At 32.1% G+C, this 14,897-nt stretch overlaps 3 protein-coding genes across 4 annotated transcripts; 1 reads left to right on the forward strand and 2 right to left on the reverse strand.

Moving 5' to 3' along the window:
- Positions 1-1,073: 1,073 nt before the first annotated feature.
- Positions 1,074-2,337, reverse strand: LOC107946000 (probable WRKY transcription factor 65). Of its 2 annotated transcripts, none has more exons than XM_041082917.1 (4): positions 2,279-2,337; positions 1,967-2,038; positions 1,751-1,888; positions 1,074-1,686 (listed from the first exon to the last, which is right to left on the reverse strand). In XM_041082917.1, exons 2-4 carry the CDS (start codon positions 2,017-2,019, stop codon positions 1,158-1,160), a joined length of 720 nt encoding a protein of 239 aa, XP_040938851.1. In that variant the 5' UTR covers positions 2,020-2,038; positions 2,279-2,337; the 3' UTR covers positions 1,074-1,157. The 2 variants fall into 2 exon arrangements, with proteins under 2 accessions (XP_040938851.1, XP_040938850.1); XM_041082916.1 differs by having other exon boundaries at positions 2,263-2,305.
- Positions 2,338-9,287: 6,950 nt separating this feature from the next.
- On the forward strand, positions 9,288-11,304 carry LOC107940562 (DELLA protein RGL1). The gene has a single exon (XM_041082918.1). It carries the CDS (start codon positions 9,340-9,342, stop codon positions 11,152-11,154), a length of 1,815 nt encoding a protein of 604 aa, XP_040938852.1. The 5' UTR covers positions 9,288-9,339; the 3' UTR covers positions 11,155-11,304.
- A 469-nt stretch (positions 11,305-11,773) lies between these two features.
- LOC107940560 (uncharacterized) lies at positions 11,774-12,513 on the reverse strand. Its single transcript, XM_041082919.1, has 2 exons — positions 12,302-12,513; positions 11,774-12,014 (listed from the first exon to the last, which is right to left on the reverse strand). The coding sequence occupies exons 1-2, from the start codon at positions 12,396-12,398 to the stop codon at positions 11,788-11,790; spliced, it is 324 nt and encodes a 107-aa protein (XP_040938853.1). The 5' UTR covers positions 12,399-12,513; the 3' UTR covers positions 11,774-11,787.
- Between the last annotated feature and the right edge of the window lie 2,384 nt (positions 12,514-14,897).

The raw sequence follows: 14,897 nt of genomic DNA on the forward strand, positions 1-14,897 counted from the left end.
TACATAATTTTGAGTTATATTATTAAAGTAATAAATCATTTATTTATATTATTTAAGTAAAAAAAAAAAAGAGCTAGGAATCAACAACTTAATAATCCCTCAAATAAGCTAAAAACCACACCTTGTAGACTTTTAAGGAAACTCAATCTGGAACCTGATCCAAATCTCTGACTAAATACCTCAAGTTTAGGTTTTGAACTTGTAAGTGATTTAGGGTTTTTTTTTAATATTTGATTTTTTTAATTTTTGAGTTAAATATGAAGTTAATATAATGAGGAAATGGTGTTGAGTGAAAAAGGGTATGCATGAGCCTTATCGAAGTTAGGGAGATATAGATTCTCTACTAAATCATTACAGTTGATGACTGTAGCGACTGGAGACGATATATGCATACTATTTTTTTGTCTTTCATCACCTAAATTAACTTTATTAATAGTGATTTCAAGTAACACTTAAGTGTTTGAGCTCAAATCGCCACCAACAATGTTGATTTGGTGCCAGTCTCATACCCCTTCCATAACAATATTCAATGCATTAAATACATCAAATTAGATTGAATAATAAAAAATTTAATATCTTTAAAATAAATTTTTTTATTTAAATCTTTTAAATATATTTAAAGATTTGATCTAATTAGAGTAGAACCATTAGTTCAACAAAAACTCATTATGCAAATCTTCTCTTCCCATGGAATCTAAGCATCCATTATCAAGTAAGGAACATAAAAGAAGATAATTTAAAAGAAAAGAAAAAAAAAGCTCTCAAAGCAAAGCAGTCTCGCGTGAACCTCGTGCATCCATTTTTAATGTCGAAAGGAGCAGCTCACCTAACCAAAAAAAAAAAAAAAGCAGCATCAATCAAAGAGCCCCCTCTATCTCTCTATCCATTCGACTTGCTAGATTTTTTCTTTTACCTTTCTCCCCCAAAAATTCCCAATCTCCAATATCAATACAAATGGCACCAATGCCCAAGCTCTTTTTTTTTTTTTCAGTTTTCAAGCCACAGTGATCCAACTATATCATTTTGTAAACCCTCAGACAAAACAAAAAGAAAAGAAAATGAACCATTGGTAATGGAGGCATAATAATCCCTTCAACTATGAACACCTTAATTAATTACATGTTTTTCAAGGCTGTAAAAATATATATACACTTAGATCAAGGAGGGACAACATGAATCCCTTCATCGAAAAACTTGCTTCTCATGAACCATGTGAAAGCTGAACATATGGGTAGTTCTTCAAGCTCATCGAAGAAATCATTTTCTTCTGATTTTGGTATGGGAGATGCTGCTGCTACTTTCATATGAGAACAACAAGAGACTGGCTCTTCATCCAACAATAACCCCACTGTGCTTCTCTCTAGATTCCCACTGAAAGGATCTTCTTTGTTTTGGGGAAAGCTTAATGGGGATTGTAGGTAATGAAAATATTCTTCATCTTTATCAGGTAGGTGTTCTTGCTTAGTGGTTGGGGCCTGATCATCATTATCACCATCATCATCATCATCACTACTTTGGGGTTCTTTAGTTGGTGACTGTGATAAGGTTTTGGTGTTGTGCAGATGAGAGCTTGGATGGTTATGACTAGAGGTGTAAGTAATGATGAGCATTGAAGCATCTGTTTTGCATCTTTCTACTTGCTTTTTAGCTGAACAACCTTTCGATGTGCTGCACTTGTAATACCCCCTGCATGATCAAAACATGAACTCAACAACCATGAACCAAAAAATGTAGAAAAAAAAATAATTACCTTGGATAAGGAGACCCTTTGATAGGCTTTTGACCATATTTCCTCCATGACCATGAATCATAAGGAGGTCCGTCATTCTTTAACTTTCCACCATTTTCTCCTATCTTTACAGTCACAACAGTCCTTTCAACCACTTTCCTGGTAATAAAAACATGACCAAAGTTAAATGCATGCTGCCTGCTATGAACCAATTCAGTATTTATATAAAATAGAAACCTTCTTTTGGATGCCTGGGTTTCATTTTGTTTTGGAGAGATAGAACCGTCCATTGCAACTTTCTGTTTGATGCTGCAATGGCCAAAAAGAGATTAAAAAGAGACAGTGAAAGCTATTTGGTGGTGATATAATGATTAATGAACTTAGAGGGCAAAATAAAAACCAAAAAGATTGAAATGAAGAGCTCCAATCAAACTGTGATGGAGAAAAAAGAACAAAAGGGACTTTGGGTTTTTTGGCAATATGACAAACAAACAAAAAAAAAAAATCCTCCTCCAACTTGGGTTCTCTTCTACCTTTCTTGTCACTCACCATCAACCCTCGAACCCCCACCTTTGTAATAAAATAAACTACCTTATATCCACACATACTGCTGCACCATATAAATATATGTGTGTAGATATTTCAAGGACAACAATATTGCCGGCCCCATCCTCCACTTCATTGGCTTCAGCATGGTTTGGCTCCTGTTCCCATAAACGCAATCAATCTCCACTTGGCACGTGTACATTTCCAATAATGAAGCTTGCCCTTTCATAAATTTATTAGGACAAGTTTAGTTGATTTTATTTTTAAATTTTGTTATTAATTTTTTTACCATGCGAAAATTTTGTATATAATGTGATTTCAATTTATTATTTTTACATAATGCTTATAAAAGAAAGATGCACGGAATCGATGTTAGGGATAAAAAAGTACATGGATTAGAAATAATTAAATTGAACTATAACAACTAAATTTATAACTTATAAATAATATATATATTACAAATGATTAAATTGAACTACAATGATTAAATCTACAATTTACTCATAGTATAAAGATTAATAGCAAAATTTGACTTAAAGGACTTAATGGCAATTAACTGGGTTACGACTAGAGATGTTTATAGGTTAGGTCAAGTTTATGCATGATATTAATATCATACGTACATAGTTGCCTAAGCTTGAACATAAAAAATATGGGTCTCAAATTTTACTTAAATCCGCCCATATTTGTAAACAGTTATGCTAATCCCTCTTAGGCCCATTCATAGTACTTTTTTTAAAAATATTATTGATTTTATTTAGTATCTAGTAATATATATATTTTAACACCCCTTACCGGTACCCGAGGCCAGGATAGGATACGAGGCATTACCGAACACATACACAGTCATTCATGCAAAAACTAGGCTATAAAATTTTTCTTTAAAATAACTTTATTCATACATACACAATTTGTCCCTAATATGGGCCTGCGAGGCCCAAAACAACCATCGAAAGTGATTCGGGACTAAATCGAAGACTTTAGAAAAGCTTGAGAAATTTTCCCTAATACAGAACCACACACCCATGTGAAACAGGGGAAACACCCGTGTGCTCTTGACACACATATGTCCTCCAGCCGTGTAACTCTTTGACTATGACATCAGTATCAATTTAGGGTCGCACGACCGCATCACATGCCCATGTGGCTAGACCGTGTGGTCAATTAAAATTAAATGAATTTTTCATAAAAAGGTGCAGACTTCACATGACCAAGATACATGCCCATGTCTTAGCCCGTGTGTTTACTACTAGGCATACTGACTTGCAAAAATTAGGGTGCAGGGGACAGACGACCATTCAACACACCCGTGGGGTAGACCGTGTGTCACACACGGTCTAGACACGTGCCCATGTGTCTACCCGTGTGGACCATTTAAAGGCTATTTTCTAAGCCAATTGTCACCCTCAATCATTCATACATTCAAACATATTTCATAGCATGCAACATGACATATTTAGACACTCAAATATTCAACACCATGGCACTCTCACATCTTTATAATGTCATCCTATTGCACATTCATTTTGTTACACCATTTAGAAGCATTCCCCACCAATTTCATGCATTATTAAACTTGTTACCATAACTTCAAATTATGCATTCATGACTATAGTCATTTTAAGCCATTAAGTCATCTTTTACCTTTTAGCATTTAATCCATACTTTATCATACATTCACCAAGCAATAACAATCACATCATCAAGGCACTAACACATGCATGCATGGGTAATTAGATTACAACCTAATGATCAAATATAAGCCATATCACATGGCCATTACAAAATGAATCATCAACATCATAGGCCTTCACAATTTGGCCAAATAGCAGGACACATGTCACAAAATAACCAAGTCCCCTATACATGCCATACTCAAAATAACAATTTCACTATACCTAATAATCTTTTGATAGTGTGATCGAATACTCCGACAGCTTCTGATCCCCGAGCTAGCTTGGCGGAACTACAAAGGATGGAAAGAAAATGGGGTAAACATTAATACTTAGTAAGTCCACATGCAAATAATATGCAATGGCAGTAAGCAATCAACATGCAAAGACATAGTAACATATACATAAAGATTATTCATCATTTAAACCTTTTGATATACTTTCTCATCACAAAGTATTCTTTACCAAGGCATTATTCATAGGTTTAGCGTACATACCTGTACTCATCGTAGTATATCATATAACCATACCTCTTTAACATGCCCTCCTCGGGACTTTCATCACATCATTTACATTACTTGTTGAGCACTTGGAATACTATTGGATAAGCGAAAAACTTGCACATAAGTGCCACATATACATACGTAGCCAAAGCTACCTAATAACATGTAACGCTCGCAATGGAGCTACTCATGGGCTTGCTCATAAAAGCTATCGGTCAAAGTGTAGCTACACGGGCTGCTCACACAAGCTGTCAGGTATCCAACCAACTCAAGGATTACCTAGCCACCGGTAGGACACACAAGACCATTGCCCGGAACCCAATTACATGTATCGCATCCATAATGAACTCGGACCAACTCAACGAGCTCGGATGCCTCATACATATCACGAACCCAGACCAACTCAACGAGTTCGGATTTCTAAATTCCTAATGATGTGTTACTTGTATCCTAGACTATTCCTAAGGTTCAAACGGGATTTTCCTCACTTGCACAACTCATACTTTGTTGTACTTGTTCGTGATGTTGTATGTACCGGCCAATTATCATTTATGCTTTTATAACAACCAATAAGTATATAACTCATAATAGGAAGAAAACATTTATCACATAATATCAAAACATTAAAAACATGCTACAACACCACATTATTTGCATATGCACTTACCTCGGTACAAAATGATGGTAATCGAGCCTAATTGTCGTATACTTTATTCTTTCCTAGATCAAGACCCGGTTCATGTTTTTCTTGATCTATAATGCCAAATTTAACTTATTTATTAATCACATTATTCAAATCAATCCATAATTCATGCTTTGGTAAAATTACCTTTTTACCTCTAACTTTTTACTTATTTACGATTTAGTCCCTAGGCTCGTAAAATGAAATGCATGCATTTTCTTTGTTACCCAAGCCTAGCCGAACATATACCATGCTCATATCAGCCCACATTTTCCTTTATTTCACATTATTACTACCCACTTTTACACTTTTACAAACAAGTCCCCTTTTTAGGTGTTTTCACTAAAAATCACCTAGTAAAAGATGTTTATCATGCATCAAACATTCATATTCCTCCATTAATCATCAAAATACATGTATGTTACACATGGGTCAAATTTCATACATGAACCTTAGCTCAAAATATAGGTAGAAATGGGTAGATCATGCTTCAAAGACTTAAAAAATACAAAGAACATTAAAATGGGGCTAGGGAGCACTTACAATCAAGCTTGGAAATGTTGAACAAAACCCTAGCTATGGCTATTGGGAAATTCAGCTAGCACATGGAGAAGATGGACACATTTTTGCTTTGATTTTCCCTTTTTATTCTCTTAATTACCAAATGACCAAAATGCCCTTAGGGTCTTTCTTTCAAAATTTTCCTATGCATATCCATTTTTGTCCAAAATTATAAAAATTGGTCAAATTGCTAATTAGGAGCCTCTAATTCATAATCTAAAGCAATTTCATGCTTAAAGCTTCTAGAATGAAAGTTTTGCATTTTATTCAATTTGGTCCCTAAAATTCAATTAGACATTTTATGCATAGAATTTCTTCATGAAACTTTCACATAAGCATGCATTCATATCATAGACCTCATAAAAAATCATAAAATAATTATTTCTATCTCAGATTTGTGATCCCGAAACTATTATTCCGACTAGGCCCTAATTCAAAATGTCACATATATACACTATAGCATTATGAGGTTACAAAAAAAGAAAATGAATAGTTATGTTTACATTACAGTTTTTTTGACATGACACTCTTTAATTGAAACATTAATTTACAATTTGGGTAAGTTATTTTTTTTACTCTTTGCCTTTTATTTTTTTAAAGTTATTTCATTTCTTTTGTTTAAAATTTTTCTTTAAAAATTTTTATATGTTAAATATAAAGTTGATTTTAAATGAATTATCTCTTTATTTCAAGATTTTACTTAATTGAATTAATTTTTAATGTTATAAAATTAAAAATAATGACTGTTAAATTGTTAAACTTAAAATATAATTTTTTTAACAAATTAAATTTATATCTTTCTAATATAATAAGAGTTATTTCATTGATTAAATTAGAGAAAAATAAATATAAAATTACAAAAATAAATATTAACAATTTTAACATTAAAATAAATTTATTTAACAATATATATAAAATAAATAATCTGTAAGAAATTATTGATAATATTATTTAAATTATAATATATGAATATTAAAATCAATCACGAGGAATTTTTCTATTATTTTGATATTAAATATTTTTTAAATTAAATAAAATTAATATAACTTGTTTTAATTTAGTTAAATATTTTTAAAATATTTTTCAATTACATTAATTTTTCAATTTATTAATGATTTTTTGAAGAAACTCATTAAAAATTTGAAACAAAAATTAATATTATAAAAATGAAAAAAGCTAGTGGAGTTTTTAAACTCTATAAAGAGGTCAATAGATTGACAAGTCACATGTCAATTTTTAAGGCTACTTGAGTAATTAAAGTAAATAAATTGTCAACGTATCAAATATTAATCCTATAAAAGTATTATAAATCTAATACTTACAATTGACCATGAATCGCACGAGAATATAAACTAGACGTTATGTATATTTCTTTTATTAAATTTCTAAACATAAATAACTTAACATATTTTTTAATATTTATGTTTTATTTTGATATATTTAATTTAACATGATATAAATTACATAATATATCAAGAAAAGAAAAATATCATATTACAAATTTGTAAATAGGTTGAGCTTGAGTTGTGTACATTGAAACCTAAGTTCAACTCGTATATTTAATAAACCTAATTTTTTTACTCAAATCTATTTTAAGCTTATTATTTTTGTCTAAATCTTTTTAAATTTTATATGAGTAGTTCGTTTATTATACCAAAAAAAGGTATTTTTGGTGGATTAACTTTGAAATTCTTCGGTATAATATTTTGCCAGTGGCCTGCATCGAACTGGGTTCATGTCTTATTTTCAGACTGTATTGCTGTTCAGCATATGTACATTATGTTAGAGATTTGATTATCCCCAGAAATGTAATTTATGGGTCTAATTGATTTATATAATGACTTTTAGATTTTAATAATCATAAAAAAAATAATCACCAAAATTAATACTCGTGCTGTCATTTTGTGTCTCTCTCGTACTTATCAACTATCTCCTTGTCATGTAGTTTCATTCCTTTTGTTTAATTCATAAATGCTTTATGGGAGTAATCTGCTTTGATCCCACAATTTAAACATTAATTTTGGATGGCTGCTTTCGTTTGCTATGTGGAAATAATCACCAAATATTATATCCTATCGTCCTTTGTGCCATTTGTATTAACCACAATATTTTTACATGCCATTTAAGTATTTAATTGGCTTTCTTTTTTTCTTTTTTTTTTGCGTGAGCGGCCGGACATGTTGCCCACATCGAAATATCAGTCTCACCATCGCAATCCAACCCAATTTTATTTTTCCTTTACGTTACTATGATATGATGTGCAGATACAAAGTTAGAAAATATTTTTTAAAGTTGAAATTAAATTGTAATTTTTATAATAATATAAATGTAATTTTATTATTTTATTAGTTTATATATTTATAATTTTTAAAGAATTAAATTAAATTTTTATTTTTAAGAGAGTTAAAATATAATTTATATTTATTAATTTTAAATTTTAAAACGTCTAAATGGAAGGGGACGAACCCTCTACCAGCCCCTAGTTACACCGCTATTTGTAGATTAAAGAAAGGGTTAATTTTATTAAAAAGTCATCAACTATTGTCTAAGTTTTAAATTGATTCCAAACTATAATATTATATCAATCAAGTTTTTTTTTGTTAATTTAACTGTTAATTTAGGCATTAAATATAAAAGTTTAGATTTAATATGGAGCATATTTGAAATTTAAATTATAGACATGTATATAGTTGTTGTATGAATAACTTAAATTTGACGTGAAATATAAAATTAAGAATTATGCAATGGAAGACGGATAAAATTAAAAAATTGGGAGTTAAAGCTAAAATTTTGTATTGAAATTATATAAATTAAAATTTTAACTTTTGATGAGGCAAAAAAAAAGTAATTTTTCTATTTAACAGATAAACTAAAAGGAATTAAATTGCATGAGAGAGACTAAAATTGCAATTGTATCATTTTAATCGGGGGCTAAGGCTCCAACCTCTAGGTACATCGCTGTCTGACATGTTAAAAAATATATTAGGTACAAAATTTATACATAATAATATATTTGGCTGCTAATGTTTATCTATTTCAATACATTGATCTTAATTCTTTTTGTATTACTTTGCTTCTCAATTTTTAAATTTTAATTAAATTGTTTTTTGTTAAATAGATAAATTGATTGAACTGTTAAAATTTTAACTATAGTAACACGACAATTTTCAAAGTAATTCACGTCAGTGCCAATACAACTTTAAACAATTCATATATCTTTTGTCCATTAAAAAAAACAATTTAATTTGAAAGTTGAGAATTAAAGTGATAAAGAAAAAAAATAAAGCCGAAATGAAAAAATAAATAAACTTATCATTATACCTAAAATCTAAATGAATAAACGTTAAATTTATAATTATACCTAAAATTTAAAAAAGCCTTCCGTACTTAATGTGCACACAATTTAATCCTAATGTATTAAATATGCTCTACCTCATAGGTTATATTTTTGACAATATCAATAGAAGTATCTACTTAATACGATAGTGATATTTTAAAATTCTTTGAATTAATTTAAAATTTGAATTGCAATTCAAGGATGTATAAAGCAATTAACTTGATTAGTAGGTATATAAAAAAATCTTTTTGGAGTTGATATTTATTATGATTATCATTACATAGATACTCTTGTGGAAGTAAAATTTGATGCAAAGTTTCAAAAGTTCTAAAATGGATAATGGATTATTCCCTTTCAGTAGTCCATTCGACTTCAATGGAATCCAAGGAAATTACAATCTTCCTGATTTCGAGAAAGATGGTACTGTAATAAAAGGAAAACATGACCCTCTGTTTGGATTCCAAGAAATTGGAGATGATCCAGACAATGATCCTGTTTTTCCTAATTATGGTCTTTATCCAAACGTAACAAAGATGTCTGAAAATCAAGAACAACAACAGGGACGAGCAGCAACCAAGTCAGCTTTTTCCGATGAATACAGTTTCAGCTCTGTTTTCTCGGGAAACATGGTGTTCCAAGAATTTTCGAGGCCGGAAAACATGAAACCCATTAAGGACAGCAATATGCAGTCTTCGTGTCGGTCGTCGTCTCTGGAACTGCTAACCAATTATGGAAATGGTTTCAAGAAATTGAGATTCAGCAAATATGTTGGGAGTGACGGCGGGGATGGAACGGATGAACGTGGTGGCAGCCAGAAGAAACTTTCAGCGGAGGAGATCATGAGGGTGACCGGAGCGAGGTACATACAGCTTTCGGACATGAGGTACGATGATTTCTCCATGATTATGCATCCGTTCGGTCATGCTCTTTCGGGTTTGTCCGATGACGAGAAGAAAGACGTCGAGCTCGTGCACTTACTCCTAACCGCAGCGGAGAAAGTTGGTTACGAACAATTCGAACGTGCTAGCCGGTTGCTTTCGCGTTGCGAATGGATTGCGTCGGAACGAGCCAGTCCGGTCCAACGGATCGTATATTATTTTGCCGAAGGTCTTCGAGAAAGGATTGATACAGGAATGGGGAGGATCATAGCGAAGGAACCGGAGATGATATTTAAGACTGGTATTGAAAACGGGTTGAATACGAACCTTATATCGGTTAGAATTCATGAGTATGTACCGTTTTTTCAAGTAACGCAATTCATGGGAATACAAGCCATTCTAGAGAACGTGGCATCTGCTAGTAAGATCCATATAATTGATCTTGAACTTCGGAGTGGAGTTCAATGGACCGGCCTAATGCAAGCTCTGGCGGAACGTGAAATTCGCCACGTCGAGATTCTCAAGATAACGGCCGTGGGATTTGTCGGCAACGAGAAGATAGCGGAGACCGGAAAGAGGTTGGAAAGTGTTGCTGCATCGTTTAAGTTACCCTTTTCGTTCATTGCGGTTTACGTCGAAGACATGGAAGACATCAAGGAAGAGTTATTCAAAATCGGAAACAACGAATCGTTGGCTGTTTTCTGTCCGTTGGTGCTTAGAACAATGATTTCAATTCCTACATGCTTGGAAAATCTGATGCGGGTGATGAAAAATTTGAACCCTACTATAGTAATTGTCATCGAAATCGAAGCAAACCACAACTCTCCGTCGTTCGTGAACCGATTCATCGAAGCGTTATTCTTTTACAGCACATTTTTTGACTGCCTTGACACTTGCTTGGAACATGAAGGTGAATTGAGAGCCGAGGTCGAGTCCGTGCTTTGCAATGGGATTTGGAACATTGTGGCGACGGAAGGCAAAGAGAGGGTCGTTAGAAGTGTGAAGTTGGAAGTGTGGTCGGCATTCTTCGCGAGGTTTAGAATGACCGAATTGGGGTTTAGCGAGTCTTCCTTATACCAAGGTAGTTTGGTGATCAAACAGTTTCCGAGTGCCGTTAGTTATTGCACGCTTGACAAGTGCGGAAAGAGTGTGATCGTTGGATGGAAGGGAACTCCGGTTCAATCGGTTTCGGCCTGGAAGTTTTCGAGAGATAGAGGGAGGGTATTCGGAAACTATAGATTCTGAAATCCGAAATTGTTAGTAGTTTATTACATTGTAGGTTCATTGAGTTCAAATGTTAAACAATAAACTCTTAGTTTTCCATGTTTTCTTGCATGTTTATGTCTATTGGTTGGTGCAATCAGCAGGTTACCTATAATGGCAATTTCATGTTTATGTTGTATTTTCGAAACTCTCGTAATTATCCTTTCAAATAGTATTTTCTTTAAATAAAACCTATTTAATAAAGAGTAGATAAACCCTTAAAAATTAATATAGAAAATTTAAAATTTTAAACCTTAATTAAAATTTTTAACATATGGTATCACATAGTAGTTCATTGCAAGTAGAAGTAGGTTTTGTATTAAAAAAATTATAGGTTAAATATTAATTGATGTATATATGTCCTTTCTCTCATTATAATATGAAGGTTAAAATATGCTTAAGTTGTTATACTTTTCGATAATTTGAAATTTAGTTCTATATTTTTATTTTAAAGAATTTAGTTTTTTTACTTTTTAAATTTTAAAATTCAAGTGCAATCGTTAATGTAAGAGGCCTATTTTGCCCGGCCCATTAGAAACTCAAAGAACAAAACAAAAAAAAAATCCAATATTAAACCTAACCAAAATCTAGCCCAGATACAAGACCAAAAAAAATTTAAATCATAACAGCCCAGTTTACAGTCCAATTACAAAAACTTGTGGCCCATCTGCAAGAACAGGCCCGAAAAGCCCAAAATATCAAGGTTTCAGAAACCCTAGGGCTCTCTCCCACTTTCCGCCGCAGCCGAGCCCCCCGGCGCCTCCATATGCTCCAGCGTTTCAGCAGCCACGCGCGCCTCCGTATGCCAGCACAGTCCCCGTACGCCAACGCACACTCCGTACCTGCGAGTAAATACAAAACCACACAACAGCAAATACGAAAAGAAAAATTTGTATTTTTATTTGGATTTTTCTTATTCTGTTTCGGCTATAAAGCCAAGAACACGACCATTGTAATTTTTTTGACACGCATATTACGCGCTACACAAACTCAATACAAAGAAAAATCAAAACTTTGAAAGGTGATTTTCCAGGGCTTCATTTATCTCCTTTTTGAATCTGTTCTTTTCTTCCTAGTTTTGTGTATATACTCTTTAGCATAAGAAAATAAAACGAAAAGAAGGGTTTACCTTGCGAGCTAGTCATCGTTTCCCTTTCACTTCTTTGAAATCGAAGTCTGAACGGGGTCTCAAGGCCGAGAACCACTCCTTTGGAGTCCGAGTGCATTGATCACCGTTCGTGGTGGCGCATTAGCGCCAAGGGGAGCATTTGGGGCTTGACTGGGCAACAAAAGGGGGAGGCTAGGGCATTGCTAAGGTTCAGTTGAATGAAGGCACATTTATCCTTATAGGGAAGCAAAAACGGCGCCGTTTAAACCAGATGCAATGGTTTAAAAACGACGTCGTTTGGAAACCATGCCCGATGACCCGACCCGAAAACCCTCAGGACTCGCGTGTTTCTGCGGTGAAGGGTTATTTGTATGTTTGGTCCCTTTCTTTTGCGCTGGTGTGTGATTAGGCTTAGTCCATATTTCTTTGCTCTTTTAAATCTGCCCCGTAGTTTACCATTGTTTGCAAATGAATCCGCATCTGAGCACTGCGTTTTGGGAGCTGGGTTATTTCCAGCTTGAGTCCCCACGCATTTGCGCGCATCACATGGTGGTCCTTTTATTATTATTATTTTATTTTCAAATTATCCCTTTTGTTTTAGTTTAATTCTAATTTAGTCTCTTTATTTTATAGTCCTTTTTACTCTTAATTACTTATTTGTACAATTGTTTTGAAGATTTTTTTTATTAGATTATGTTAATATTTTGTATAATATTTTCTATTCTCTATATATATATTTGTACATGCATAACTTTATTTTGTTTTATAAAATCATCACTTTAAATTTCTTTTTGCATTAAGCTATTTTAATACTCTCATATAACCTCTTGTTTAAACATTAATATATATATACATATACTTTGTATTAACGTTAATTTCATTTCATATATATATATTATTAACCTTATATTATTTTACACATATGATTTCTTAAATTTATTCTTGTATTTCATTATATAGTCCTACGTAATATCTCTTTTAAGTAGTTATTATATATGTATGTATATTTATTGATACCTATATTTGATCTATATATATTATTAAATCTATGTATTTTATACATATAGTTTTCTTCATATATATATATAAGCATGTTCCTAAATCTATTATATAATTTATTATAAAATTAATTTAAGCTTGTATATTTCTATGTTTTTACAAATAATTGTTTTTTAAAAGTTATTTATGTATATATGTTTTGTAGATCTATTATGTATATTATATCTTGTCATATATTTTTTTTTATTCTTTCATATTATATATCATTTAAGTTATCATGTACCTTGTCATTTTTTAAATGAATTTGTGTTTAAAATATTTTGCATATGATTTGATTCAAACTTTTATTCTATAATATCTATTTCAAAAATTATATATCCCTAGCTTTTATTCTAATTTGTCAACCTATATTATGTGTCCATTTATTCGTTATTATTTTAAAATCGTTTTATAGCACATCGGCTTCTAATTGCTATGTTTTTTTTTTGCATCTTGCATTGATTATTTTATATCATGCTATGTATACTATTGTGGCATATTATTGTGTGTATTGTTTTGGTTGTGTTGAATTGTTATATTATTATTTTCGTCATTGTATTATTATATCAATTATTTCCCATGCATGATTGTAATCGGATTATTTTTTTTAGGTTAGTTATACTTAATTTTTAGTTTGTTAATTGATTGTACCTCATGTGCATATTATCCCATATAATTGTTTTCCACTTGGTTTATGAAATTTGGTTTTATAAGGTCCAAATCTTTAAGATTGATTCCGTTTTATTTCAAGTCGAATTAATGCGTTTTAAGCTAGTTTTATAATTATTCATTTAAAAACTCTTTAAAACGAAGGCGATGTTCGATATTTGGCAATTCGCGGAATCGTGCCCTATCGTGTTGGGTTGCAATTTCTCGTTTGCTCAAAATAATCGAATGTCCCTTTAGAATTTCACTCATGTTTTCTAAAAACTCTTTAAAACGAAGGAAATGTTCGATGTTTGGCAATTCAGGGAGTCGTGCCCTATCATGCTGGGTTGCAATTTCCCGTTTGTTCAAAATAATCGAATATCCCTTTAGAATTTCACTCATGTCTTTAAAAACTCTTTAAAGGAAAGGCAATATTCGATGTTTGGAAATTCGGGGAATAGTGTCCTATCGTGCTGGGTTTCGATTTTCCGTTTGTTCAAAATAATCAAATATTCCTTTGGAATTTCACTCGTGTTATTCTAAGGCGAGGCAATATTCAATGTTTGGAAATTCGAGGAATCGTGCCCTACTGTGTTGGGTTTCGGTTTTTTCGTTGGACTAAATAATTGGGCATCCTTTTGTAATTTTCAATTTATAAACTTTTGGAAGTCAAAATTTATCGTGTTTTCGAGGATCGTGTCTTATCGTGCTAGATGTGTTGCTATATTCCTCTGAAACAAGAAGACTTTGACGACCAACTTGGGTTATTCAAATGTTATTAAAAGGAACCACATTTCAAAAATATTTTTAAATTTCAGATATAAGGACAGTATCTAATCAATTTGGTACCAATTTTGGGCATAATGAGGGTGCTAATCCTTCCTCATACGTAACCGACTCCCGAACCCGTTTTCTCATATTTACGTAGGCC

This window comes from Gossypium hirsutum, chromosome A12, assembly GCF_007990345.1.
Source record: "Gossypium hirsutum isolate 1008001.06 chromosome A12, Gossypium_hirsutum_v2.1, whole genome shotgun sequence".
Lineage (NCBI taxonomy): Eukaryota > Viridiplantae > Streptophyta > Magnoliopsida > Malvales > Malvaceae > Gossypium > Gossypium hirsutum.

Coding starts and splice junctions, on each gene's coding strand:
- LOC107946000 (XM_041082917.1), bottom strand. CDS start 2,019: ATGGACGGTTCTATCTCTCCAAAACAAAATGAAACCCAGGCATCCAAA. Junction 1,889..1,966: donor ACCCAGGCATCCAAAAGAAG/GTTTCTATTTTA, acceptor TTTTATTACCAG/GAAAGTGGTTGAAAGGACTG. Junction 1,687..1,750: donor AAAGGGTCTCCTTATCCAAG/GTAATTATTTTT, acceptor TTGATCATGCAG/GGGGTATTACAAGTGCAGCA.
- LOC107940562 (XM_041082918.1), top strand. CDS start 9,340: ATGCAAAGTTTCAAAAGTTCTAAAATGGATAATGGATTATTCCCTTTC.
- LOC107940560 (XM_041082919.1), bottom strand. CDS start 12,398: ATGCACTCGGACTCCAAAGGAGTGGTTCTCGGCCTTGAGACCCCGTTC. Junction 12,015..12,301: donor AACGATGACTAGCTCGCAAG/GTAAACCCTTCT, acceptor ATTTACTCGCAG/GTACGGAGTGTGCGTTGGCG.